General features: G+C 42.4%; 1 protein-coding gene across 1 annotated transcript in view; it reads left to right on the forward strand.

Moving 5' to 3' along the window:
- Nucleotides 1-25027, forward strand: part of BGN (biglycan) — a 49715-nt gene extending 24688 nt beyond the window's left edge. The window contains exons 2-8 of the mRNA XM_007420487.4: nt 6499-6752; nt 12653-12765; nt 13391-13604; nt 16678-16788; nt 17716-17809; nt 22504-22642; nt 24083-25027. Coding sequence (XP_007420549.1) covers nt 6515-6752; nt 12653-12765; nt 13391-13604; nt 16678-16788; nt 17716-17809; nt 22504-22642; nt 24083-24280 — 1107 coding nt within the window. The 5' untranslated portion in view covers nt 6499-6514 and the 3' untranslated portion in view covers nt 24281-25027. The remainder of the gene's footprint in view (nt 1-6498; nt 6753-12652; nt 12766-13390; nt 13605-16677; nt 16789-17715; nt 17810-22503; nt 22643-24082) is intronic.
- Nucleotides 25028-27787: the final 2760 nt, after the last annotated feature.

Genomic DNA, 27787 nt, shown 5'->3' on the forward strand with positions numbered 1-27787 from the left:
TTTAAACATGCTGATTTGCTTACAATCTGAAATAGCAGCATAGATAAATCTTGGGGGACCGGCCTTTCATTTGGCTGATTGTGGGTGCCTTTTTGACCTGAGATTCAGGGTGAGAAGCCAATCGTCCACATCTCACTCTTTGCATTGTCTCCTATAGCAAACAAATCAGTATATAAGTATTAAGAAACATGAAGATAAGAAATATTATGATCCCTCTTCACTGCCCTAACTGGGGGTCCCATGGAAGCAGCTGATTGCAGTGCTGGTCATCTTCTGTCTCAGAAGAGCAGTTTGGCAGGATAGTAATAGAGTAACGGTAAAGAAGTGGATTGTTAGGCAAAATGTGCATTTTAATTTTTTGAAAAGAAGCTTCTAGCTCTGACAATGTCAGGCTCTCAGATCTGGGTGGTAAAAACCTGAATGACCAACGGTGGGCAGCAAAAATGTCTAATGGGTTAATATGACTGAAAGCTTGTCATCAATACTCTAATTCATTTTAAAATTAATTTCTTAGCAGCATTTTTGGAAGTGGTTGGCCTTTGCCTTCTTCCTAGAGCTGAGAGAAAGAATGACTGGCCCAGAGTCATCCAGCTGGCATCATGCCTAGAAATCTCCATCTCCCAGTTTCTAGCCCAGTGCCTCGAATCCCTACACCAAACCCAGTTGTTTGTTTGGAGGGTTGTTTTGCTTTTGTTTTCTTTACAATAGTAGTTTGGAGCTGGATGTTGCATTTATGTAATTTGTGTACTTTTCATAATGAAATTATAAGAACTACATATTTCCATTTAAATCATTTTTCTTTTGTTTTTGTTCACCATCCTTTACACGAATCTGACTGCAGAATTTCCAGCAAGCCTTGTCTGGAAAAACTGGAGGATTTATTGATATCCTATAGGTCCTTTCTTTTGTTTTCTGTTAAATTAGCCTTCTAACATTTCTAGGTGCTTGATTGGAATATGCAGCCCAATGTAGAGCATGCTGTATGTATAGTACCGTATTTTTCCGACAATAAGACGCCCCCATGTACAAGACGACCCCCACTTTTCCAGCCCAAAATGTAAAAATCAATATTTTAAAGATAGTGCAGAACACATTTTTATTTAGTAATTAGTTAACATTGGCCTGATACACTCGGTGGGAGGAAGTCCAAACCATCTCTCTGCAGCTCTATTTCCAGGCTCTTTTGCTTAACTGATTACATTCAAGCATGAGTGAAACTGCAGATAGCTTGTCTCTGCAATCAGCCTTCCTCTAATTGGTTTGTTCAGCATCAGCTGACGTCAGTTACATCAGGCTCGTGATTGGAGGAAGTCTGTTTGGGAGACAAGCTATTTCACTCGTGATTGGAGGCTAGCAATAGGAGGAAGCCTCTCTGCAGAAACAAAGTATGGGCAGTTTGGAACCGCGCGATTCTCGGCTGACTTCCTTGAATAAGATGCCCTTCAGTTTTTAGGGTAAGGATTTTAGAAAAAAGTATCGTCTTATAGTCGGAAAAATACTGTTAGTGTCCCTAAATGTGTCCCCACTGTCACAGGGACACAAATCCCTGATTAATTGATAATGTGGAAGCCGCGCACGCCCGAAAAAGGCGGGAAGCAACAGAAACCCCGCCTCCTGCGCTCGCCAGTTGGGCTCTGCTCTAGGAAGGAGGCCATGGCAAACCAGTTCCGAAACACCTTGCCTTGAAAACTGCAGGGACTCGTCCAGGCAGTCGCCGCAGAATCGGTCACAATTGAGTGCGGATAAAAAAAAATCCCTCCCACCAACTGCTCCTACATTCTGTCTGTACCAACACACTTTGGAACCCATGCACACAATTTGATATAAATTGAACTTTTAGTCTTTGTTGTGGGTGGGTGAGACCGGATTATATCATCACACCATTATAAGGGGCAGGGTTGGGATATTGCACTTTTGGCTTTTTCGAAGTTTGCTTTCTTGGATGTTATGAACTATTCGGGTAAATTAAGCTTATTTTAAGTTTTTAAGCCTGTCCTAATCTTTATACAACTCTTTTGATTTGCACGATAGTGACATAATGTCGCTGCAGAAATGAAAATGCAGGTTGCTCATCCCTAACTAAAGCTAAAGCTTTCTAGGTTAAGAGCTCCATGGGGTTGTCAAAAATGCCATATTAGTGGGGCCAGGGGCAAAGTGAGTGTGCTCAAAGTAGAAGTGGGCATATCATGAGATAAAAAACATTTATTTTAAATTCCATCTACTTTTTCATACCATCTACCTTTTCCTATCTTATTCTTAGTCTTAAAATCACAAACTTTGGGTTTTTTTACATACTTCTTCAAAACTGGCAGCAGCTGATGGAAGGGCACGGGCTGTTTAAAACCCCAGGATGGTGGGTGGGGAGCCATAGCTCGTGTACCCAGGCTTTACACTCTTTCCCCATGCTAACAATGCAAAAATTCCTTGTGGTCAGAGTAGGCATTTGCAGCTGGCAGCAAAGTCTCCTGACACGTCAGAAAAAATACAGAGAAAAGATGGAAAATGCTAAGCTGAAACTAAGCAGGAAGAGTGTTCTTTCACCCTCTTTGCTTTCATATTGCTTTTTTTGATCACTCACTTTTTGGGACATATCCAAGGAATGTCATGTCATTGCATCCTGGCATTTTCTGGATTTCCTTTATTTGTGGAAATTTAGGGAGGGGGGGATGGTCGATAATAAGATGCAGTTGCAACAGCAGTTTGCTTGGTGAAATGGATGACCCAAGATCCTTCAGCCGGTCCTCATAGGGTATGTCCTTAAGTCCTTGTATTACCTTTGTTGATGTCTTCTGAACCCTTTCTAACCAGTCAAAATCTTTTTGGAAATGGGAATGGTAAACAGTAGTCCAGGTGTAATTTCACCAGTACAAAGGAGAAGGGAATAAAGACTTCACATGTCTTTCATAGAGCACTTCTATGATGCAGCCCAGAACTGCTTTAACCCTCTGAGCAATTGTCTCACACTGCTCACCCATGTTTACCTTGTTGTCAATAACCACACCCAAATTCTTTTCCAACCTATTGCTTCCAAGCCATCGATCCCACATCTTCTATGTGTTCCCTATATTTTTCCTCTCAAAATGTAATGTCTCACATGTCTTCCTGTTGAAGGTCATCTTGGCCCAGTCTTCCAATCTATCCAGATTAAATAGTAATCTCATTCTGTTTTCATGGGTATTGCCCAGATCTCCCTGCACATTTGATTATCTTTCCATTAACCAGATCTTTAATAAAAATGTTGAATGATACTGGTCCTAAGACAGTTTCCTGTGAGTTCATTGAGTATTGTTCTCCAGTTTGGTGTAGTGGTTAAGGGATGAGGCTAGAAGCCAGGAGACTGACCATGAAGACAGCTGGGTGACTTTGGGTCAGTTCCTCTCTCTTAGCCTTAGGAAGAAGGCAAAGGCAACCCATTTCTGCAAATCTTGCCAAGAAAACTGCAAGGTCTTGTTTAGGCAGTTGCCAGAAGTCAAAACTGACTCAGGGCCACACTCACATACACAAAAAAGTCTGATGTAGAACCATTAATGCTGATCTTCTGAGTGAGACCAGTCTTGACTTTCTGTTACATGCTCATTCCATTTTGAAATGTGTATACACATTCCTGTGTCACTGATCTTTACATTTTTATTTATTTATTTTATTTTTATTCAATTTGTACATCAACCAGACTTTGGACGACTCTGGATTGTTAAAATGCAACTTCTTGTTTTATGTTATAATGAAGATGCCTAACCTATTTGTAGGCTCTACACATTTTCCTCAACTTGGTGTTCCGAAATGTTTGGGATTACAACTCCCAGAATTCCCAGGAAGCATTGCTTTTGGCTGTACTTGCTGAACTTGATGGGAATTTGTTTTTTTGTTTGCTTGATCACATTTCTAGAGCTGCCTAACTCAACCAACTCTGGGTGATTTAGAATAAAAGTAACCAATAATATCTCCCCGATCCCCCAAGTTAGTCAAATCAGCTTAAAAATAACAGAAATAAGAAAAGAATAAGACCCAGTCATGCACATCATCCAACAGAAACAACCTCTCATCTCAGGGCCTGGGAGAAGAACCAGATTTTCAAGGCTCACTTAAAGGATGACAAGGTCAAAGCAACACAACCTTCTTGGGCGGGGGGGAGATACGATACTGTTCCAGAGGACAGGTGCCATGGCAGGGAAGGCACACTTAGATGCATTGTTTCAAGGATGGGACCTGCAGCATGCCCACTCTGCTGGATCTTGGGGGGGGGGGGCAGAAAGCAGGTGAGAAAATCAACCCTTAGGTAACCAGGCTGTATGCCATGGAGGGTTTTATAGGCTATCACTAGTACCTTGAATTGCACCCGCTCACTGGATGCAATACATGTGTTACCGTTCAAGAAATCTGGAAGGCACCAAATGGGGATTGAAGCCTCTGCAGTTATAGAAATGTTCAAAAGGTAAAGAGAGGAAAGATAGAGGAGGATATGATAGAGTAAATTAGGTTCCATCATGAAGTTATAAAGATGAATGGCAACTATTCTAAGGAGGATTAAAAAGAGCTGCGCTGAAAGGCTGTGGGATATTCCTTTTGTATCCTGTACTGACTACAGAGGGGAGTCCCAGCAGGATAGCTGAGAAGGCCACCAAGGCAGATAATAGAGATGTTGCAGGCCAGATGTGAGGTTAAGTCAGATCTGAAGGATGAAGCAGCCACTGGGGAGAGGACAAAGCTGCTAAATGGTTGCTTCGGCATGGGAGGAGAAGGGAAGTCGAGGTCGGTTAAAAAACTGCTGCAGAGATTGCCGTGTGGATGGCAAAGTACCTCATGTAACAGAAAGGAACAAATTTAACCCAGTAGACTGCCCTGCCATAAACTGCTTCCGTTCAGTGATATATACAAAAGTAAGGCATGCTTTCATTAAAAGACAGTGCTACAACTGCAAAGCAGAAGTAGAAAAACCAGAGGCATGAAGCAACGAGAGGCTCCAAATGTAAAGAGAAGTAACTAGCAGAGTGGAGGAATTCCAGCACAGGGACGAAGAGGCACTCTTTGTCTCCAACTCCCAAAAACGAGGGTGAGATGCATAGTCACAGAGAGAATATCCCCAGATTAATTAGAAAAAGTTGGGTTTGAGAGACGGAGGATCTGGGGGATGGCCAGAGAACATATTGCCTTTGGTTGGGGTATGATGGGGTTAGTAATTGAAATCAGCAAGCACAGAGGGCTTCAGTAACAGAGAGGCTTCCCCAGCCCAGCCCGATTTCCTTTTCACCCATTTCCTTTGCAAACAAGAAAAAGCAGAAATCTTCCACCAGGGCTTTCAAACGACTCTTTCTTGGCAGACTGAGTTGGCATCCTCAGAGAAGCAATGTTACAGCTGTTTGCAGGCCCTGGACTGAATGAAGCACAGCTATATGTTGCCAAGTCTGACCCAGCTCTGGGGGATAGGCCATTGGCAGGGATCCATGTAGTTACTCCAGCAATTCCTGGGCCGAGTTTTGAAAGATATTTATTGCACAATCAACAGTGGAGTGAGTATACTCACTCTCTCCCACATTTTCTGCTGTTACTGACTCATCACCCATGCCTCCTGGTTTATAAGGGCTCGTTTTTTGTCTCTTCTCCCCGACATAATGAAACAATTAACAGTACAAACTCTCCACTAGGGAGTGCCTGATTCAAATCTGGATGCTATTATGGACTCACTAGGTTGCCACATCCATACCAGTGTTACAGTAATTTGCAACTTTCCTCACCCTGGGGCTCTCCAGAAGTGTTTACTGTCCAGCCAGGATGCTGTAGTCCCATTAGATTAGAGTCACAGTTGGCCTGATGAGACTGAGTTCAATTTTTTTCTCAGTATTTAGGTTACCTAGGACCAGAAGGTGAGGATAAAATTGGAAACTATGGTATCCCCTTGAACTTCTGGAGGAAAAGTGGGTACATTGCATTCCATTTCTTCCTTTCTTCCCTTCCCCCTTCCTGTCTTCTGAGTCAGCTGAGGTACAATGAACAGCCTGCTGCTCAGCCAGCAATCACTGGAGCAGTCTACCAAAATGAAGACGGTGGTCCCAGCTATATCCATGGCAGCAAGATCTTTGTTGCATCACAGTTTCATACCAAAAAAAATAAAAGGGACATTTCTGTTTACCATCTGGTCATTTGGGGATGAGAGGAATGGGAGGGCAGCAACCCCAGATCTCGGGGAGGGGGTCAGGATTGAGGAACAAAAGGGGGAAAAGTGGGATAGCTGTGGAAGAGCAACCAATGAAACAGGTAATACGGGGGAGTTGTAGAAGGGGCTTAAGCAAGGTTTCCCCCACCTTCACAGAGCCACTGTGGAGGAACAGGATAATCCAAAGACTAGCTGTGGGCCCCCTATCAGAGCATGGGCTATGGTAGCTGCCCAATGATACCACACTTAGAGCTATCCTCAGTAATAAAGGAACTCTAATTCTGAGGACCTCAAGAATCTCATCTCCAGGCACACTCTGATCTCTGCCCTTCTTTTCCAAATCTTAGCCTCGGACCTCTCATTATGGAACACCTCCTTCTTCTGATGCCCCTCCTGGGTCTGGTGAGCAGCGAACTGCCATTTGTACAAAGAGGATTCTGGGACTTCTCCATGGACGATCCCTCTGTCCAAGAAGAGGAAGAGGCTTCTGGGATCTTCCCTACTTCGAGTGGGGCCGAGGCAGACGAGATTCCTTTCTACCCAGGCCTCTGTCCCTTTGGCTGTCATTGCCACCTAAGGGTGGTCCAATGCTCTGATCTGGGTGAGTCTCTTTCCGGGAGCGGGGGGGAGGGTTACAGCAGTGGAGCAATCTGGGATTCATTCTGGAGATCCTAGTGCTATGAACAGAGGTAAATTGTGTATTGTTGGAAAATTTAAATATAGGAAATGAAAGAGTTTAACATATAAAACGATTGTTCTGAAAACTATTGCTCAAGACATGTTTTCAGCGGATGGATGGATGGATGGATGGATGGATAGAAATATAGATGATGGCAACCATTTGGAATCTTCAAAACTCACCATCAGGCAAAGTATTAAGAAATACAGGGAACTCACATACTGCTGAAGTCTGTATGCCCTTCAGTGCCTCCCATGGAGCTTTCTAGAAGTTCCCACACTGCTGCCTTTCTTGCTTCCTCTCCCTTGCCTCCACTGTGTCTGTCAAACAGGCTTCTGAGAGTGACCAAATAGCTGTTGGGCAGACTCTAGGTGCAGCTGGGGAAGAGAAGAAGAAATTGGCTATGTGGTCCACCCATTGTGCTAAACCATGCTGTAAACAATGGACTGGGTTCACACCAAGATAGAATGTCATTAGCTAGTTTGTGTCTCTTTTTCCTATATGAACCCAGCCACAAAACAAGTCATGCTAATCAATAAGAACATGTTTAAAAATTGTGGTCAGAGAATATCTTTATTAGGTATCAGCATTTCCTAGTCTGCAAAGTAGGACATGCTACAAGGGATCTTGTTACTTATTTCAGAGGTAACATTATTAGCATTTGTGATAAATAATCTTCCTTTATCTGAATATGTAAGATTCTAACTTATGGCTCGTATGTACAGAGAGAGATAAAGTCCTTTCCCAGGGCTTTTTTCAAACTCTTCCCAACTTGTAGAATATATTAAATGGTGCATCTACACAAATAAGTCCACCTTCAGACTAGGGAAAAGTACTCCAGTACAACAAAACCAGAATCTTGCTGGCAGATTTATTCAAACGCTAAGCAGTGATACATTTAGAAAGAATCTGTTGCCTTGAAAATAAAATGAAGTATAGAATTAACTAGCTAGGGCCCAGCCTCTTTGGCAACTGCCTAAAACTTGAAAATTGTTCTTTTCCAAGCAAGGTTCTCATGGAGTTCTCTTTAGCAAGATTTACTGAGATGAAAGAGATGGTGTTACAAGAATTCCAGCAACTGAAGCATTTTAGAACCAATATATCTCTGGAGATGTTCGGGTCTCTGCTGATAATGAGAAGCCTTGCCGCTGATGGTTTACATAACAGTCTCCAGAATCTTTATCAGTCTGGGAACTGTCTCTTATACTTAGACTTTAATGATCATGAAGCTAAGTCCTAAGTATAATTTATTAATATAGTTGCAGATGGGAGAAGGGGGCTCTTCAACTCCAGACTATGGCTTCACTTCTTTTCACCTGCTCAAAGTTACATTTCACATTCAAAGGTATTTCTAAGAAATATATGGCAGTTCAGTAAAGTCTCAGTTGATTTGTCCTGTTTATTCCCCTTCAGTTTAGCTGGGTTAGAGCCTTCCCTTACGGGGGACTCTTAGGGGACCCAGCCCTTGCTTTGGCAACAGAAAGAACTTGGGGTTGCCCTGGCTCTCTTTACTTTCCCCTGTGTTTCTCAACTGGATGGGTGTTTGCAGGTGTGAAAAGAGCAGGGTAAGGCTGCATAAATCACAGCCTAGGGTTGAGACAAGGGCAGTGTCCTGAGGATAGGAGGTTAAAATAAGATTTTATTCCAGTGACTGCCAGTGAAACACTAGTGAAAAAGAGACTGTTAGTCTCCCTCAGGCACACTTGCTGAATTAGACTTATTGCACATCCATATGTTCTCCTTACCTCAGCTTCAAGATGTCTTTAACCATTGTTTAAGGACACATCTTATCTCATTTCCATCCCAGCTGCAGTCACCTAACTAAGGTTTTCAGGCTGATGTGGATGTAGAATTTTCCATCTTCTTCAGACCCAAGTGAGTTTGTTCAGTGCACGATGGTGTCACTTTAGTGGCTACCGTGGTGATGCCGAGCATCTGCTGGCTATTTCCAACTGCCACAGGCAGATCCCCCTCCTCTCCAGTTATTACAGTTATGGCCATGTTGGGTTGTGGTGCTGGACTGACATGACATGAGAGGAGGAGCAGCACCATCAAGATCACGAGAAAAAGCCGTTGATCAGGATCTCTTTCAAGTGACTTGCCTGTCAAATCTATGGAAAAATAAACACCCTGACAAGCAGGGCACTCTTTGTTTCTACACAGGTTTGATGGGCAAGCTGCTTTAGGGAGGCCCTGAGCAATCTTCAATTTGCTCTAGCAGTAACAGGTAGATCGGGACCTCTATGTAGTGTTGGACAATGGTCCAGGTTTATCCCCTTCTCCAAGATCTACATGTTGCTCTAGCCACAACAGCATCAAGAGAAGTCATTAGTCCACAGCCTCTCTAAATCAACCTATATTTCAGACTAATGTAGAAACAAAGGGCTCCCCATAGAGTGTGGCCCCTACCTCTAAATAAGTCTAACAGGCAGGTCACTATATTGAGATCTTTCTCTACTGCTCTGTCAGCCCCACTAGGTAAAATCAAACTTATATATATAAAAAAGGAAATCACTAGGTAGACCAGACCATTAAATCAGCTCCATAGGAAGGCTAAAACTATTTTTATTGAGATTGGCCATAATAACAGAATCTTGCAAGATTGATTATGCTGTCCCTCCTCTTCCTTCTCATACTCTAGTGCAGTGTTTCTCAACCTTAGCAACTTTCAGAGGTGTGGACTTCAACCCCCAGAATTCCCCAGCCAGCATTCTCCCAGCTGCTCTAGTGAATCAGGAAAGAGTCTGCCCAGGCCACTTCCTAATGTTATCTCATTGTTCTGGACTTAAAAAAAATGTTTCAGCCTCTTTCCAAGATTAGAGCAGTGTGTGTATATGTATCTATGTACGTACATGTATACGTGTATGTATCTCCTTTAGCAGTGATAGGCAAATTTCAGGGTTATATGATCTACAACCTCATTTTTAATTGAACCCCCCCCCCCAAAAAAACCCTAACCATAGCCTTGGTTGAAACGTGTACACTTAAAAGCAAAGAATTTGGAGCCCAGGAATTTGTTTTCAGTAACAGAATTCAGTGAAGCTGACAGTTCTTCTCTACCTACTGTATCTCATAACTCTAACCTAGGGATTTTGTTGCTGCTGTTGTCAGACAATGAGGTCTCAGAAATCCTTATTGCAGCTCACCCAGAGATCTACCAGGAAGTTCAGATTCAGTCTATTCCTGCTCTTCAAGCTGTACAAAAGGGCAGACTGATTCCAGAGCATTTATAGCCTAACCCAAATTACAGAGGGGTGTGTGTGTTAGATATACATAGATGGCAAAGTCACCCAACCCTGAATGTGAAGCAGTTTTATCTCATCCCTAGGCTGAGGTAGAGCCAGAGTTATTCAAGAAAAATACCTAAACAATGTTTTCACACAATAAACATGAGGGAAAGTCTATATTGTAATGTTAACCTTTCCATGGCTTTTGCCCGTAATGTGCAGCTGGGCCTGAATGCCTAATTTTGATAGGGCACCAACTTCAGTATAAGTGGGAGAGGGTGCCTAGGAATGAACATTTTGATTGCTGGGTTATCTCTGTATTTGTGAAACTCACAAGGGATTCAGAGCAGGTAACTCTCATCCTCAAAAACCTCTGTTTTGCTTCCAATTTACAGCAGTTTATTCATTCTTCATTGGGGCAGCCTACTAACAGTCTTGTTTGCAGTGGCCAGGATAAAACACAAGTCCACCCTGTTGATTGTACTGGAGCTATGTAACCCAATTTCTTCATGGTGTTGTGAGTTAGGCCAGCTTAATCACTGTAGATGAATAGTTAAGACTTAGAGAATAAATTAAAGACAGACAAGTGGACATTGGACAGGCAGACATACAACAGATGCAGTTTTTCTAAGGATTTAATGTTCATTCCAGACAAGGCATATCCAATGCAGCTGATAAAGGAAACACAAGATCACCACCCCATACCTTTCACTCAGCAGCAACAGTCCTGTGAATATTTTTCAGGCATGTGTAGATACAGTATCTATCCCTCATCACTCCTACAGCCTTGAATTAAGCTTGCTTCTGGCACAGGAATCACACGTGAGGCACACCAGATCCACCAAGCGTGACTTAGCATTGTGTGGCTGTAAACAGAGTAAATAAATTAGTGCAATATGTGGGCCCGGTCACAGCTAATCCATGTGATGATATCGTGACTGTAGCTGCAATGCATTATACAGCACGGTTACTGTGAGCCAGGACTTCAGTGCCAGGGCACAGACCTGTGTTTTACTGAGCTAACGCTGAGTAACCTCAGCTGCCGACATTGTTCCACCCACATAGCTGTAATCAGCTGGTAGAGCAGGGAGAGGAACTTCTTGGAGTTCTGACATGTCAGTCCCGATTGGAAGGATTTTTGGGGAGGGAGGGGAGGGGAGGGGAGGGGAGGGGAGGAGGAAGAAGAACAGCCAGTCAGTCATTTTGTATGGAAGAGCTCATTGTATACATCCGGAGCCCTGGTTCATAATGTGTGTTGGGAAGATGCCAGAGGACACTTCTGCATGGCTTCATTTCTATCCTCCCACAGCTGCAAAACAGTTTGACGGTGGCCGTGCAGTCATCTTCACTCCTGCTCAGAAAGCCGAGAGCAGCGCTCTCACAACACAGGAGGGCAAAACTTGGCCTTCTCCCAGTGCCCCATTTTCTGAGCTACAACAGCTCCTGGAGCAACACAAATCCCTTTGCTCTGTTACAGGCAGAAAGAGGACAAATTAAATTGCTAGTGGCATTTCTGTTTTATCTACACCAGTTCTGGCTGGTGGTGGCAGTGTCTCCCCAGACTCTCAACGGGAGCTCTTCCCCACCCCTCACCCCCATCAGTGTCTTCCACGTGATCCATTTTTGGCTGGAGATAGCGGGGAATGAACTGGAAGTCTTCTGCATGCAAGGCATTCACCCTCTGCCCTTGAGCTATACACCATCCTTAAATGTGCAGTTCTTCTGTAATATGACATGAAGCAGCTTCTCAAGACAACTCAGGGGAGCACTGGTCCTGAAAGTCCCTGGGCCACCACCGTTCCTGAGGAAACAGCAAATCTTGCAAAGGTGGCGCATGGCTTCCTGTGGTTCAGTGGCATAGGTACAATAGCATCAGCCAGGTACAACAGTACTTGGCGGATTGTACAGACTCTTTGCACATCGTTGCAGAGCTAACTGTAAGGCAGTTAAAAAGACGGAGCTATAAATCTCTTTCTTGTGGATGCTTGCAACCATCCAGATCTGAACGTGATGCCGTTGTGCTCGACTGCCTCAAGTCATTGGCTCACGGGCTTGTGGAAAACCCACAGAGCGCTGCTTCATGCCATACATTGTGAGGTGGCAAAGTAAAAAATTACAAGCAAAGGGAGCAAAGAAATAGAGCACGCCGGACCACAAATGCTGCCCTTTTCAGCTCTCCTGGCTATTCATGATGCTCTACTCCCCCCATCAGTGATTATGCTTCATAGCAGTTAGGAGGGGAAAAAATGGGTGGAATACTTATTTCTAATTTATTTATAGGGCTTGCAAGCAAAGCAAGCTTTTTAAACTCACTGACAAATTATAAAACAAGAAGACCTTGCATATTTTCCCTCATTGCTTGGAACGATTGGGTAGATAATCTTATAAATGTTGGCTGTGACTAATGTGTGGGGCTGAGTGGCTAAATGCAAAAGAGGACAGGGCTCCTGAGCCTTAATTTCAGCAGGTGCTAAATTCATTCCCTTCTCTACGATTCAAGGTACGGAGCCCCATCCTCTCTGGCATTCCAGCCTTCTCTATTTGCCTGTGTACCCAGTCCCAACTTTTCTGACCATCTGTTTCTGCTTTTTCCAGGTCTCAAGCAAGTGCCTAAGGAAATCTCACCAGACACTACATTACTAGATCTGCAAAACAACCAGATTACAGAGCTGCGCAAAGATGACTTTAAAGGGCTCTTCCGCCTATATGTATGTACTAGAAAAGGCCCCTCCCCACTTCTCCTGATGGATCCTTATATAAGCAGGACAGGAGAACCTGGCTGATTCAGCTCTGAATATAGCTTCACTCAGGTTTAGCACTAAAGCCTATTCGTTTGGCCAGGGCTGGATCTTGGAACAATGAGCTTCTGAACGTGAATGGCCTTCACTATTTGCAACCTCCACTTCTCTCAAACACCTGGGATTAAAACACAGGACCTCTAGGATTATGCTTCCTGGAAACCTTGAGCCTCTGGCTGTATTCTTTACCATGATACTCTGCTAAGAGATTTCTGCAAGTCTCACTCCATTCCTTAAGTTGTATTTTTAAGTGCAAGAGAGTGTCTTGCACTTAAGTATCTCATCTACAGTATTGCTCCTAACTTTCTTTATATTGTACCATCTGCTAGTAGACCTGAGAAGTGTGCAGATATGTTATTCATACCAGTGGGACTCTGGTTTCTTTAGTCATTTCTCTGCAGGACTTCCTTCACAAATTTCTCTATCTGCAAAAATTAATTGCCAGAGTAATAATGGATTCCACCATCTTACATCTATGTAAGCACTTCCTTAAATGCTGCTCACATGTGATCTCTTTCTATGACTCTACCTGCAGGCCTTGGTACTGGTGAACAATAAGATCTCCAAGATCCATCCAAAGGCTTTTAGCCCTCTGCTTAAGCTGCAGAAACTCTACATCTCCAAGAACAACTTGGTGGAGATTCCTCCTAACCTGCCCAACTCCTTGGTGGAGCTCCGGATCCATGAGAACAAAATCAAGAAGATCCCGAAGGATGTCTTCAATGGCCTCCACAACATGAATTGCATTGGTGAGGCATAGGACTCCATCAAACCTTTCCCCACTTTTCTTTCTCCAAGGCATGCTTGCTTTTTGGTCTCTTTCTTTAGAAACATAGACACACACCTTGATGAATGGTTCTTTGGAATGCAAACAATGGCACCCAATATTGTGGGGCATTTTGTATGGTCCTTAAAAAAACATTGTGGCTAATATCAGGCAAGACCAGACAAAAGGCCAGTGCAACTCAGTGTTCCCAATGAAACCCAATATTTTGGAATTGCAAAAGTATGTTAACAATTTGTTCAGTACCCAGTAAGTCAGCCTGTGTTCTGATTTTATTTGTCTTTCTGTCATCAGTTCTCATAACCATCTCCCCCTGCATAAATACAGTACATAGCATGCATAGAGTGATATGCACAATACAATTGATATAGATAGAGAGAGAGAGAGAGAGAAGAGTGAACAGAATAAACACAAACAAATCAGAGTCAATATCAGCATTATACCCTCAATTCCAAAGCAGTTGGATAATTTTCCATAACCTTGTAATCTATCTGGCTAAATTTGCATATTGAAGAGCACATAAACTACATACTTATACACAGCACTAGTATGGTCCTTTTCTATTGTTTGTGGGAACATATAAACAAATAAAAAATCAAGAACATAGGGCCCAGAATCCATTTTTTCACTTTCCCAAAGCCAGCAATTTGGGAGGAATAAAGTAGCTTTTGGGTTCAGATGAAATTTGAGAATGTTCATTTCTGGTTTATTTACTTACTTCCAGTAGTAGAATGAACAAAGCATGAGCAAAAGAACTGTGGGCATCTACATATACTTTTCTTCTTAACTGTGTTCATTAACTATATTTAAGGAAAGGTTAAGGCACAATCCACTGGAAGTTGAGCAGGCCATTCATTTCAGTTAGAAAGTCAAGTGCATTCATAAGATTATTCCACTGGCTCCTGAAAGGGCTTACATGCCTGGATCACTTCTGGACAACTTTTAAGATTCTAGAATATAAATTAAGCCTATTAGGTTATGGAGTTCCCTCCCCCCCCCTCCAAATTTGGCTCATTCAAAGTATCATGCCATAATCAGCAATATCCATTATCTCTTTACAAATTCCACCAACCTTTTAGGGCCTTTCCCTGTGACTGAGTTAATGTGCTATCTACTCATCCTTAATTTGGCAGAGAGCTACACCACCAGAAAATGTTTTCCTCCCCCCCCCCCCGCTAATCCTTCTCCTGCATTTATTGCATCTGCTCCAAGTTACTGCCAAATGACATTGTCCTAAATACACAGTATGTGATGGACCAAGGGATTGATCAAGCCCTCTAGTTCTGCTACCTCCCTGTTCAGCACACTGTCAAAAGGCAGGGAAAACATCTGTCAGCCTCAGCACAGCAGCAGGAACAGGATAGGTGTGACACTAGGAGTCTATTAGGCATCTCTAGACTACTTTATGTACCCCTTCTCCAATATCCTTTTCTGGTGTAACTCAAGCTTAATAACATGTTTGAAAAAAACAAATAAGAATCACAAAAGGAACTGAGTCATTTTCAGCATTTCCTGAGAGTGGAACACTATTAACCCTGTTGCAGCCTTGCGTGAATCCAGCAAGGCTATAACAATAGAGAAAGTTCTCAGAATAATACCAGCTGGGCAGTCTACCATTATACCGCAAATCCGGGAATTACCCACAGTTATGGTCTCTACACCGTCCCCAAGCATCAGGCTCCCTGGCCCAAACTCAGGAGAAGCTAGCCAGACACTTGACACAGCACAGCTAGCTTAGTAACTTTATCTACTGGGATGAAGCCACTTTAAGCAATGGACTGCCCTCTGTAAAGATGAAATAGACACCAATTCTTATTAGCCCTGATGGTTCAATTCCAGCATGTCTTTTTCTCCTTTTCCCCTTGGTTTATCAGATATTTTGCTTTGTGCTTCTCACCTTTGGAGCTAATTGACTATTGGCGTTTGACATAACTGACATCCTTGTCCTGAGAAACTCTACTCCCAATATCACTCCCACATCAAATTTGCTTTCAAAAGTAATATGATGTCCCCTGTAGAGCAGGTTCAATCAGGGGCCAACAACAAGGACGTGTCCATGCAGTTTTCTTTGAGGTAGTAATTAAAACAACTCTGTCTTGTTCTTTAGGGAGCACATAGCAGAATGGTGGCAGAAGAAGAAGTCTGGGGACTTGGAAAGGGTGTGTGTGTTCTAACATGAACCTGAAGCACCCAACAGATGCTTCTCTGCTCATTCCCACTACTAGTCACCTGACTTTGACTCCAGTGTTAGGAATGGTGAAGCATAAAATACTTCTTGAGGCTGTAGTTGGAAAGGATCAGAATAAGAGGGGAAATACTACTTTAAAACCAATACTGCTAAGGACAATTTAAGCTTGCCCTGTCTTACTCATGGACTGTGGATGAAATGAAGGCGATATCAGCAGGATAAGGGGGGAAATGGCATTTGTCAAAGAATAATTGTGTCATGGTTAAATGCATCTGGGGATCCTGCCCTTAATAGAACTGCAAGACCATTTGGGGAAAAATGCCCAAATTGCTCCACCGACACTTTTGTTTAAAAATGCAAATGATTCAGATTGATTTAAAACATAGAACCAAATACACAGATCTTGTTCTCTTAACATCATCATTGCATTTAATGAGAATTTGTTTTCCCATAAGCTTTGAGGGTGGAACTGCATGTTTCAGGCAAGCAAGTACAACTTGACAGCTGCTTCTCCCAAGAGAAAAAATGGGTTCAAGAAAGGGAAATTTGGAGCTGAATTGAAAGGGGGTGGGAGGAGAAGGGGCTTACTAATCCATAATCAAACAGAAACAGATTGTACTTTTGGCTCCTAAAGATTGTATCTATCACCATGTACAATATCTGCCTCACCACGTTTGTAGCCCTTTGCATTCGTTCTTCCTACATCTGCCTGTAGATTAGAGAGAGAAGGAGAAGGACACATAAATAAATTATTTAAGAGATCCCATGTGTTGCAGAATAGGGCTTAGGTGAATCTGGATCTGATAATGCTGAACACTATTGTTCTACATGAAACTATTTCTTTTTGCAGAGATGGGTGGGAACCCCCTGGAGAACAGTGGATTTGAACCCGGTGCCTTTGATGGCCTAAAGCTGAACTACCTGAGGATCTCAGAAGCAAAGCTCACTGGTGTACCCAAAGGTGATATCTATCACTTCTCCATACCTACCACTTAATAAAATTCAGGGGCACACCTCCTCTCAGCTTTTAATGGGAAGATCCCATTAAGAGTAGCACAAAACTACTTTTCTTTTTCAAAGAATTCTGAGAGGTACCAACTGAATTCAGGAACACAGCAGTAACTCAGGCAGGAGACCATCATTAAAAATAAGACACAGAGTTCTTTATTTCCTTTATACTTCACCCAGAGCTCTGTTGTCTTCATCCACAAATCCATCTTTCTTTTTCCCTCAAAGATTCTTTTTTGAGCTCCCCAATTTCAGATGATATGGGATGGGGAGAGCGTAATGTTAGACAATTGAGAGGCAAAACGTCTTGCAGTTTCCTGGAAATCACACACGGATCTACTATGAGGTATTGATTAGCTATTATAAGTACTGGAGGTGACCCACTGAATGGCATAGTGGCAATCTCTTGATGAAGCTTTACAGAAAGTCCCATCTTTTTCCAGACTCTGTTCATTTCCACAGGCAGCAGAACTTTTTCATAAGTACCTAAACACAAATGGAATTCTTTTCCTGTGGAAATGGAAAAATTTCTCCTTGTTTTCTGTAGACCAGTACAAATTTTGTTGTTTCAGAGCATTTGGGAATGAATCACTGCTATATCCTATTTTATTCTGTTTGAAGCACCATTTTCAGTTTAAAACATTTGTGACAGGGTTCTTACAACAAAACTAGTGTATTTGGTTAATTATGATTCAATGCTATACATGAACTCAGGCAACTGGGTTAAGCTAGGGAATGATAGCGTTCAGTTAACCATTGTTAGTATGTTCTGTAAATACAGGTTCAATCTTTTTATGGTTGCTTCACTTGTTTTGAAGCACTGTGGAATGCTGTGTGTTTTAGAAGGCTTAATATCTTCCTACCCTTCTCCTCCAACCAGACCTGCCTGAAACCTTAACTGAACTACATCTGGACCACAACAAGATCCAAGCAATTGAATTAGAGGATCTGATCCGCTATTCCAAAGTCTACAGGTAGTGTGAGTAGGAAAGTCATTCTTCAGCCATTCCTGGAGAGCTTGCCAGGATTGTGCAGATGAACTTTTGGGCAAAAGTAGGAAAGTCGCTGACCTCTAGATGTTACAGAGCAACTTCCCTCACCACTGGCTATGCTAGTTGCAGCTTTCATGAGTTGCAACATCTGAAGAACCACAGATTAGGGTACTACTGAGATACCAGGCAGTTGATGTCACACTTCACATCATAAAAATTAGAAATCAAAATAAGCTTGAATATTTACAAAAAAGAAAATTATCCTACCTCAAGTCCTTCCACAACTCCTCAGTGCACATGCTAAACAAGGAAGTCCAAATAGTTCCCTGCTTCAAAATTAGTTTGCACAGAATAAAGGGTAATGGGAGGCAAATCTGTGTATATTCAAGTTGCCAAAAATGTGTTGAGAGAATAGGGAACATGTTCAGAGTGAATATACAGTAAGAGTTAGTTCAAAACTTTGGAAGAAATTGTTCTTTACTTGTCATCCCCATGAAACTTTTGATATACTTTTGATACAGTTTTAGTTTCACTAGGGATGCAATTGTGGTTCACATCTTAGTGTGATGTCTGAACCTAGTCATAATGTAACAAAAATACTTTGTCTCTGTCCTTGAACCTTCTTCTGCATTTCCTTTTCCTCTGACCTTGTAATTCCAAGGTCTTCACTAAGGTCAGGGGATCATTTCATGTCATCAACAAAAGTTGTAATGCCATGTATGGAGTTAGAAGGAAGAAGACAGAACAAGGAAGGACATGCATTAGAGTTTGAACCCTTACCTTTGTGCATATATAGCAAAGTTGCTCTGCCTCTTTCATTGCTTGCCCATAATTTGGTAGCTGTAGTGACCCTATCTTGGAGGCTTCTGTCCAGGTGTCATCCCTCTGTGCTGGAGGCAATCTGCCCAGGTTTCAGATACGGGACCAAAGTCAACTTCCATCCTCCTCCACTCCTGATTAAAACATACTCTAAATTATAGCTAGAACGGAGGAACTTGGACCTTCAAGAGGTATGTGTTCAAAGCAGAGTTATCAACGAGCAGCAAATTGTAACTGCAAAAAGAATTCAAATATATTCAAAAAACAAAAATAGTGTGCTTCACCAGCTGGTGCCCAAAAGGTACAAACAGACCATTAACTCCCTTGTTCCTGACTTGCAATCCTTACAGCTGGGCAATACATTCTGCTTCAGCATTTGAGAGATACGTTTCTTTAAAAGTTTTATCAAATAAGAAAGGGAAGGGCAGTTCTGTTCAAACTAGTGAGAGCCCCCAGTAACCTACCTGACTAGGCACAGCCAGGTATTGACTTACTCCTCTCTGTTTCCAAACTGACACCTGCAACATCACTTCTGCCAGTATCAGGGAGATCCAGAATGTCTCCCTTTCATCCTCCTTTTCTGCTACAAAAGCACCCCTTCAGAACCTTTAACTGGCTAAAATGTTAAAATGTCTGGAGATTTAAAATATCCACCCAGCTCAGCTGTGGTCTCCCTAGCAACAAGCTCCTGAGAAATTTCTACTGACACCCCCCTGCCCCCAGGCTGTAGGTGAAAGCATTTTCAACCCTGCATAGTGATTAGTCAAGTTGCTGTGCAGGACCTTACCTGCTCCTCCAACCTAGAGAAGAACTATAACTGTGCTCAGGAGTAATCTTCCATGGTCCAGACTAGCAGAAGGTATCCCAAGCATGAAATAGGAGGTAGAAATATGCAGACATGGAGCATACTAGCACAGCATGCTCAATATAGTGTATAATTAAGCGTGACCATGTGCAATTGTGCCAGCTGGTTCCTTTCCTTTCCTTTCCCCTTGCCCTGAATGACTCAAAAACAGCCACCACCAAGCCATTTAAGAGTTATTGAGGGGTCTCCATCCCCTAATCAAAGAAACACATCTAAAATAACCAATGAATAAGGATGACTGTTGTGCAAATGTGAACAATAAATTGAGCACTTGATCTCAAGTCACAAAATGATAAAATATTTATTTTTACCATATTTTATTATAGATTATAATATCAGAGAATTAAACAGTTTCTAGGCAGACTGAGAAGACAGGCCTGGAAAATCAACTGGTAAAAATCCAGTTTTCTAAACTTTTCAATTGTTTTCAGTACATCTGACAAATGGAATGACTTAATAACTAAGGCAGAATTGCTCTTGGAAATACAGGAATAAAATTGTCCAGTGAGGCTCTTGAATTCTAGCCTACCTCCTAACTCCCAAATGTAATATTTGGAGAACTAATGTCTCCTAAATAATGTAATATAGATAAAATAAATCTGAGAAAGATGAGGAAAAAATAGGGTGGTAGAGTTGTTATCATACACTGTATAAGCTTCACGCATATTTAAGCTAGGCCTAAATATGGTCTAGCCTTTTCAAGTTCAATATATATTTCAGCCACTAGAGGGGGAAAGAGCCGTATTTGTCAGCCCTTGTAACTTTCTAAGAGCATGTTCCAATTTCTTTCCTTGAAGCATTTTGATCTGAAGAGGCAAACTTGATGAGGAAAATCTCAGAGAAAGGGAAATTGCTTTCAGATCCCTGAATCTCTCCACTTTTGACTTTTACGGGTTGGCTTTGGGCTGATCTGGATGCAATGAAAGGACTGGAAAGAATCTCCTGGGGTTTTAAAAAAAATGTTAATAGCAGCTCAGCAGCTTGGATTCTGACCGCTGTGCTGCAAAAAGGATTTAATTTTTCCCTTTGTGTTGCTCCCCACATTTAATCGCTGCCCACAGTTGTTATCGCCCCACAAGATCAAACACAGTGCCAGTTTCAGGCCAATATATTTTACTGCATGGGACAATACTAGGCTTGGTTTCTTGGTTTCTCAGTTAAGAAAACCCCGCAGGGGCAAGATTTATCCTCTGCCTTCCATTTGCCAGCATTGCAGTTTCTACCTGAGTCAGTGCTCCTCCTTGGTGGCCAGCTCCTAATATATGCCAATATTTTGGACCAATTAAGAAATTCAAACACGTCCAAGACACACCCAGGAAGTTTGGCAGTTTTTGGATGCATGGGAATTACATATCTTAAACCTGGCCTTATTTCACACAAAGTTGCACATGGAGCACTAATACCTCTGGAGCACAACTTTCACAACTCTCCCAACCCCCATGTGCATTCTGAGGCGGTGGTGCAGCAGTGTTTTTCAAACTTGGCAACTTTAAGATGTGTGGACTTCAACTCCCAGAATTCCCCAGCCAGCCTTCCCCAGCCAGTGAAAACACTGCGGTACAGTAACAAGGAAGCTTCTATTGCGTTCACTCCTCTTTAAATGGGGTCCAAATGGCATTGCCATCCAGACTCTAGAAATGTGGACTTTTATATCTCACACTGAACAGCAGCCCAAATCCCTCTGCAACTCCTTCTCACCTTTTCCTTACTGGCCCACTTATCCAATCCTTAGCTGCAGTTGGAGTGGTGCACTGAGGGACATCTGCTTGCTGCACGAAGGAATGAGGTAGTTGACTAGAGAGAATCTGACAGAAGATGGCCGTAATTGTACATTTACTTGCCGCTTCATTTGGAAATTGAAATATCTGTACCCAAATGCCCTGAGCCTGGACTGATTGGTCTTTGTTCTCTCCTCCTCCTCCTCCTCCTTCCTCTTCTTCTTCCTCTTCCTCCTTCTCCTCTGTAATACTTAAATATAGTGCCTGAGCTTCCTCTTCCTCTTCCTCTTCTTCATTATCCTCCTATGTAATACTTAAATATAGTGCCTGAGCTTCCTCTTCCTCTTCCTCTTCCTCTTCCTCATTATCCTCCTATGTAATACTTAAATATAGTGCCTGAGGTTTGATATGGAATCTGCAATATAGATTGATAGATCTTTGATGGATAAGCTGCAAAAAAGCAACCAGGACAAAATCTCTTCTGCTTCTGCTTGGTGCTTGGGGCTGCTGAGCTGATGACATCTTCTTTCCCTTGACCCAGAGAGACAGTTGAATGGGTGGACTTTATCAAAGGATGGGACTTGCTTCTTGTCCACAAACTTTATACTGTCTACTCAATGGAAATGACTGAGTTCACACATAACCCTAATCAGGTAGGAGTCAGGGTGGTGTAGTGGTGAAGCTGGTAGAGTAGGGCTGGTCTAGGGAGCCCCAGCTTCAAATCTAACTCCATTGCAGAAGCTCCTTGAGTGACTTTGAGTTGGTCTCTTAGCCCTCCCTCCCCCAAAGAGTTATTGGGGAAAAAATAGAGTGCTGTATATACCACCTGAGCTTCTGGAGGAAAGGCGGGGTATAAATCTAATGAGTACAACTGTTGGGTTTTGGCGTTGAGTTTTCTGTATCCCTTTACTAATATCTATGATCGTCCAGATATGCAGCTCAGACCTGATAACCCTAACCTTAGCATGTTGGGTTAACCAACAGATGCATAAGCAAACTATGGCTTAATGTGATGCATAAACCATGTCACAGAGTTGTGCTCTTCACATCTTTCTAAGGTTGTGATCCACGATCAGAGCTCATCCTCCTCCCTGCTGTTTTGTACAGGTGCTTCAGTGAACCAGTTTGCAGTCACTGATCCATTTTGGTGAACCAGCTCGCTGGCAGAGTGGGTGCCAGGAAGTGGGGGTTGATCCTCTTCTGTACTGTAAAGTGTACAGCTTGGCATCACACTAAAGCTCCACTTTCCTTATATCCCCTTTCTCTCCTCATAGACTGGGCCTTGGACACAACAATATCCGCATGATTGAGAACGGCAGCCTCGCTTTCATGCCTATCCTACGCGAGTTGCATTTGGACAACAACAAGCTGTCAAGAGTCCCCCCAGGATTGCCTGATCTCAAGTTTCTGCAGGTATGTCTTAGATTTGGAGGAGGGCATGAAATCACCACCAATTTCAGTAGTGGGAAAGCTTGGAAAATTCATTGGGTTGACATAACCCAAAGATATCCAGGACTCTGTGTTGACATACCAGCAGAGAGCATTCGCACTGAACAAGACATTGCCCTGCTTTACCAGTCCTCAGGTTGCCTTTTCAATGCCAAATTGTCTTTCATGCCCTTTTCTACACTGAAGCTGGCTCCGTTGTACTGCAAGCCCAGAACTGCAGTTCTGCAACCCAGCAAACTGATTTCTGCAAACTCTTGGTGATACATAAAGACAATATATTTATTGCCCGTAGCTCTGTGTATTCTGTAGTTTCATGAGGATCTTGTGCTACTGTAATAATCATGGTTATGTTTTAGAATTTAAAATGTATATCATGCTAGGCAAAAGGCATATTGTACAATTTACAAAACTCAGATAACAAAATAAATAACAGCAAAGCTGCAAATTGTATGCCACTTACTTGAAAGGAAACTGTATTGAAATCAATAGAAGTTCTTTCTGATTGCTGTAAAACCATTATATGAATTCATGATCTTTAGCCTGATGATTGGCAACCTAAACCAACTGAATTCCCCTCCCCCCTAAAAAAAACCCAAATCCCACCACATCTCCAACAAATTCTAATTGTTGCTAAAACAAGCTTTGCTAAATAGGTATACAGAAGGAGCTCCTGACTTGTGGGATTCTGGTTTTTCTGTTATTCATTCTGACCTCCTAAAACCATTGTTGGCAAAGTAACTTGTCAGAAACAGTCTTCCCCAGTATGGTGCCTTCCAGCTGGGTTTGGACTATAGACCCCATCGTTCCCAGCCACAATGGCCATTGACTGCTCTAATAGGCCAGTGCTTTAGATAATAAATGAAATACTTTGTTGGTCTAATCTGAGCTGAGCTCTTTATAAAATGGTTTGCAAAAGAGTTTCCTGCTCAAGAATTAGAGATTCCATGGGGAATCTTCAGCCATGTCGTTAGAACAAAGGTATCTCAAATTCAACAATAAAACAAGATAAATATGATCTGAGGGAAAGACACATATGGTTCTTCTTGCTTACCTTCTTCCAGTTCTGACCACTTGCAAAAATGTATTTCTCATCTTCTCATTATGGGGGCAAGGCTTTAAACAGTGGCCTGTCTGATCCCCCAAATTCTTAATCTTCTTCTGCAATTCCTTTGGCTTCTGAGATTTCGTTGGGTGTTACTCATAGACCTTCAAGTGTATCTAAGAGTGAAAAAATTGAACACTGGCTCCAACTTTAGCATACAGAGACCAGCATTTACAGTATTAAGATCTGAACTGTTGCACTCAAGACAAATTCTTTTCAAGGTCTCTATTGCTTGGGGGACTGATGAAGATAAGCCCAGTTGACATTCCACTTTTAACCAATTCTTATGTTTCCTTCCACAGGTGGTGTACTTGCATTCCAACAACATCACCCATGTCGGCGTTAATGATTTCTGCCCTGTAGGCTTTGGGGTAAAGCGTGCCTCGTACCATGGAATCAGCCTTTTTTCCAACCCTGTACCTTACTGGGAAGTCCAACCAGCTACCTTCCGCTGTGCCACTGACCGCCTGGCTATTCAGTTTGGCAACTACAAAAAATAAAAATAAAAATAAAAAATAAATGAGGGAGGGAGGGTTGGACAAAGGGACAAGATAAACCCAACGGGGAAATGAGGGGGTGGGAGTGGGAAGGGGGGAGTGAATAAGGAGACGGTGAAACAAGGACCATTCTGGAGAAGTGGGAGTCACCGGTTAGGTCATGCAAGCAAAAGTCAAGGATTGTTGACTTCTACAACCCAGCCAATGTCCAGGATAAAGCAAGGGATGGGAAGGAAGTACACAGAGCAAAGGGAAGGGAAATAGGTGAAGATCTTACCATATGGTCCATTTTACTAGCCTACATTACCCCTGCATTTGAAATCAACTCATTAGGATCTGCAAACGAGCACTGGCTTTCTAGTTCCAACAGGTTGGATGCTACTGCTGGCTTGTCTGGGGCTGAATGGGGCACGGGGGTGGGGGGCTGGGGCGGGGACTGAAGGATTTGGGCCATCGTTCATTTGCTGTATGAGGCCTGCCACACCCATATAATGTTGATTCATGACTGACTTATGTGCCCCCCGAATTTAGCAGCTTGCAGTATGGATGTCATTTTCTGACCGCAACCTTCATATGTTATAGAATGTGTTGGGTGATCCAATGAATTCTGTTTCTGCATTTCTTTAACCTGCAAAACCAGCCTCTGTATATCTTTTTTTAAAAAAAAAAAAAAAAGAGGAAGGCACCTCTATATAATGTACATCAATCTTATACCAATTAAACTATCATGGCTCCTGCCAAAGTATCCTGGGAATAGTCTGGTGAGCTGGCTGCACAACCTCAACAATTCCCAAGGTTCCTTGGGAAAAGGAAATGATTAAACCAATTGAAACCTCTACTGTGGCTTTTATAAACCTAAGCCTCTAGCCGCTGGCAATTTGGTTTCTAAATCAGTGTGATTGGAGGAACACCCATTATTCTTCTCTTTATTACCATCTTTATTGAAGAAAAATGGAGCTTTTAAATTATCCTATGCAGTATAAGTGGCCTGCTTTGACATCTGGAAATGGTGGGTGTTTGAGAAGATTAAGATGTAAGCAAACTTAACGTGGGATTCATGGCCTCATCCAGAAATCCAACTGCAGCAGCAACTACAACAACCACCCTGTGCCAACCTTTGGTACCGTAGTCCCTAGTTTCAGCTCAGATCAAAGCACACTTTGTCCAACTGAGGTTCTAATTACCACAGCAAGCATGACATTTCAGCAAGGTTGGGCAGATGGTGGGAGAAACATCACTCTCTTTTTAGGTTCTTTTGGAGTAAGGGAGACCTAGTATGTCTCTTCTTCCAACTACCCACGTCTTACGTCGAAGAAGACACTAGAGAGTGCTTTGGGGGAGAGGGGATGCAGAGAAGATCTGGAAGGGTTTTCTCAGTTCACTGTCCCCATTCTTCTCTACCCCTTCTGAGTTCTGCCTTCACCTACTCTGGAAAAGTAAAGTGGAGAGTAGGTCCCTGAGGCCAAGTTCCCCTCAAATTGTTCGAATATTATTAGATGTATGGCCACTTGTATGGTTGCTTGGTTTCCTGAGGCCCAGATTATCAAGATGCATTTAGAAGAGGTGTTCATTGCTAAGTCCCTGCTGTATTCAGAGAATGTAATGAGAGGTCCAACAATGCTGTCCTACATTGGTAACTCACCTGTCTTTTCCAATTTAGTTTTCTGTCTTAGCAGAACATTTAGAAAAATCTGCTATGGAGTTAAGAATGGAATAATTGCATGATATTTTTGGATTGATAACCCTGAGAAGCCTTTTGTCCAAAAGACTCAGGGACTGAGAGTTAACAGACATGGACCAATTGGGGCATGCTGTTCAACTCCAATCTGATTCATTGATTTGGGATTTGAATTGTTAATTTGATTAACTTTGATTTGATTCAAGAAATTGAGTCTGCCTGATTTTATGAATTGATCCGGGGGGGGGGGGGGGAGATTTTTGCACATGCTCAAAAGCCATTCTGAGTAGGTAAATCAAGTTTTCAGGCATCTTGATCGTTTGATCCAAATTGTCAGTCTGATTTGGAAGTTAATTTGATTTAGAGATCCAGTCCAATTGTTACATCATTGAATCTCCAAAGTGAAGCTTTTGCATAATCCTATTATATAGTAGATGGGGGGGGGGGGCAGGGGCAGGGGCAGGGGCAGGAAATAGATAGCAATGGAGTTTGCCAAAGTAGGAATGGGTAAGACTGGGGTATTTGGGACACAGAGGTTGATCCGGTACCTACTGGATCAAGAGAAGAATCCAGCTCTGCCTGATGCCATAGAAATGGAACCTGAAGGACTTGTTGACCAGAAGAAACAGCCCCACAATGTTACCCTTACATTCCTCTCTCTGGAGAAGGCTTGACTTTTTGGGTGGTTGTGATTTAGCACACTGAGGGTGATCAAGGGAATAGAACTCTCCCAGAAAGAGATATTGAAGTTGCTGGGAAAAAGAAAACTGGGGTAGGGATGGTATGATAGCACGTTTCAACTACCTGAAGAATGGGAAGGTTTTTTTAAAAAAAGAGAAAAAAAACATTATTCCAGAAGAAGGCAGTGGCAAGCTATTTCCATAACCCTGCACTAAGCTTAATTCAAGGAAGACAGTAATTTCACAGTTGCCTACTGATTACAGACAGTCCTCATTTAACGACCATTTGTTTAGTGACCATTCAAAGTTATGATGGCGCTAAAAAAGTGATTTATGAGTGGCGCCTGAAACAGCTGTCACAGAGCCCCCACGGTCACATGATCATGATCTGGGCACTTGGCTACCAGCTTGCACTTAGATGGTTGCAGTGTCCTGGAGTCACACAATCCCCATTTGTGACCATTTGTCAGCTTCTGGCAAGCAAAATCAATGGGGAACTGTGTGATTCACTTAACAACTGCATGATTCACTTAATGACCAATGCAAAAAAGGTTGTAAAATCGGGTCTGGTCATGTGATGATTCACTTAATGACCGCATCACTTAGTGATCTAAATTCCGGTCCCAGTTGTGGTTGTTAAGGAAGGACTACCTGTATACTTTTTTGCTCAATTCACCCTGATATCATTAAGCAGCAGTTCTTCGGCCCAGAGAAGGAACTTTAAACCCAGAAATGTCAGGTCATCTCTGAGCTATGACAATTCCAACCCTAATTCAGAGCACAAATTTCCCTACAATCTTTAATTGTGGGGGATTATTTTTGTCTCAATCAGAGGCTGGGGAGAAAGGAAATGGATGTAGGAAATCTCCAGACACCTCTGAGAAAAGTAGAGAGAATGTTTGTGGCTACAAGCCTTGGGTAAAACAATTTTCATTTCCAAGTAGATATCAGAAGAGATGTTCTTAGAAGCAGTGCCAGATTTTGGCATAAACTGAACAAGGTACAGCTTAGGGCCTCACAATCCACAGAGCGTCACAAAATGTCAGAATATCAGTTTTCTGATTTTGCAAACAAGTTCATTATTACTTACATTAATAAAAGTAATTTTGTCAGCATTTTGTATATATATTAATGTAACTTAAAATTATTTTT

Source organism: Python bivittatus, unplaced genomic scaffold, assembly GCF_059951505.1.
Source record: "Python bivittatus isolate LINGU-HERP-01145 unplaced genomic scaffold, Pbiv_v1 ctg000220_np1212, whole genome shotgun sequence".
Classification (NCBI taxonomy): domain Eukaryota; kingdom Metazoa; phylum Chordata; class Lepidosauria; order Squamata; family Pythonidae; genus Python; species Python bivittatus.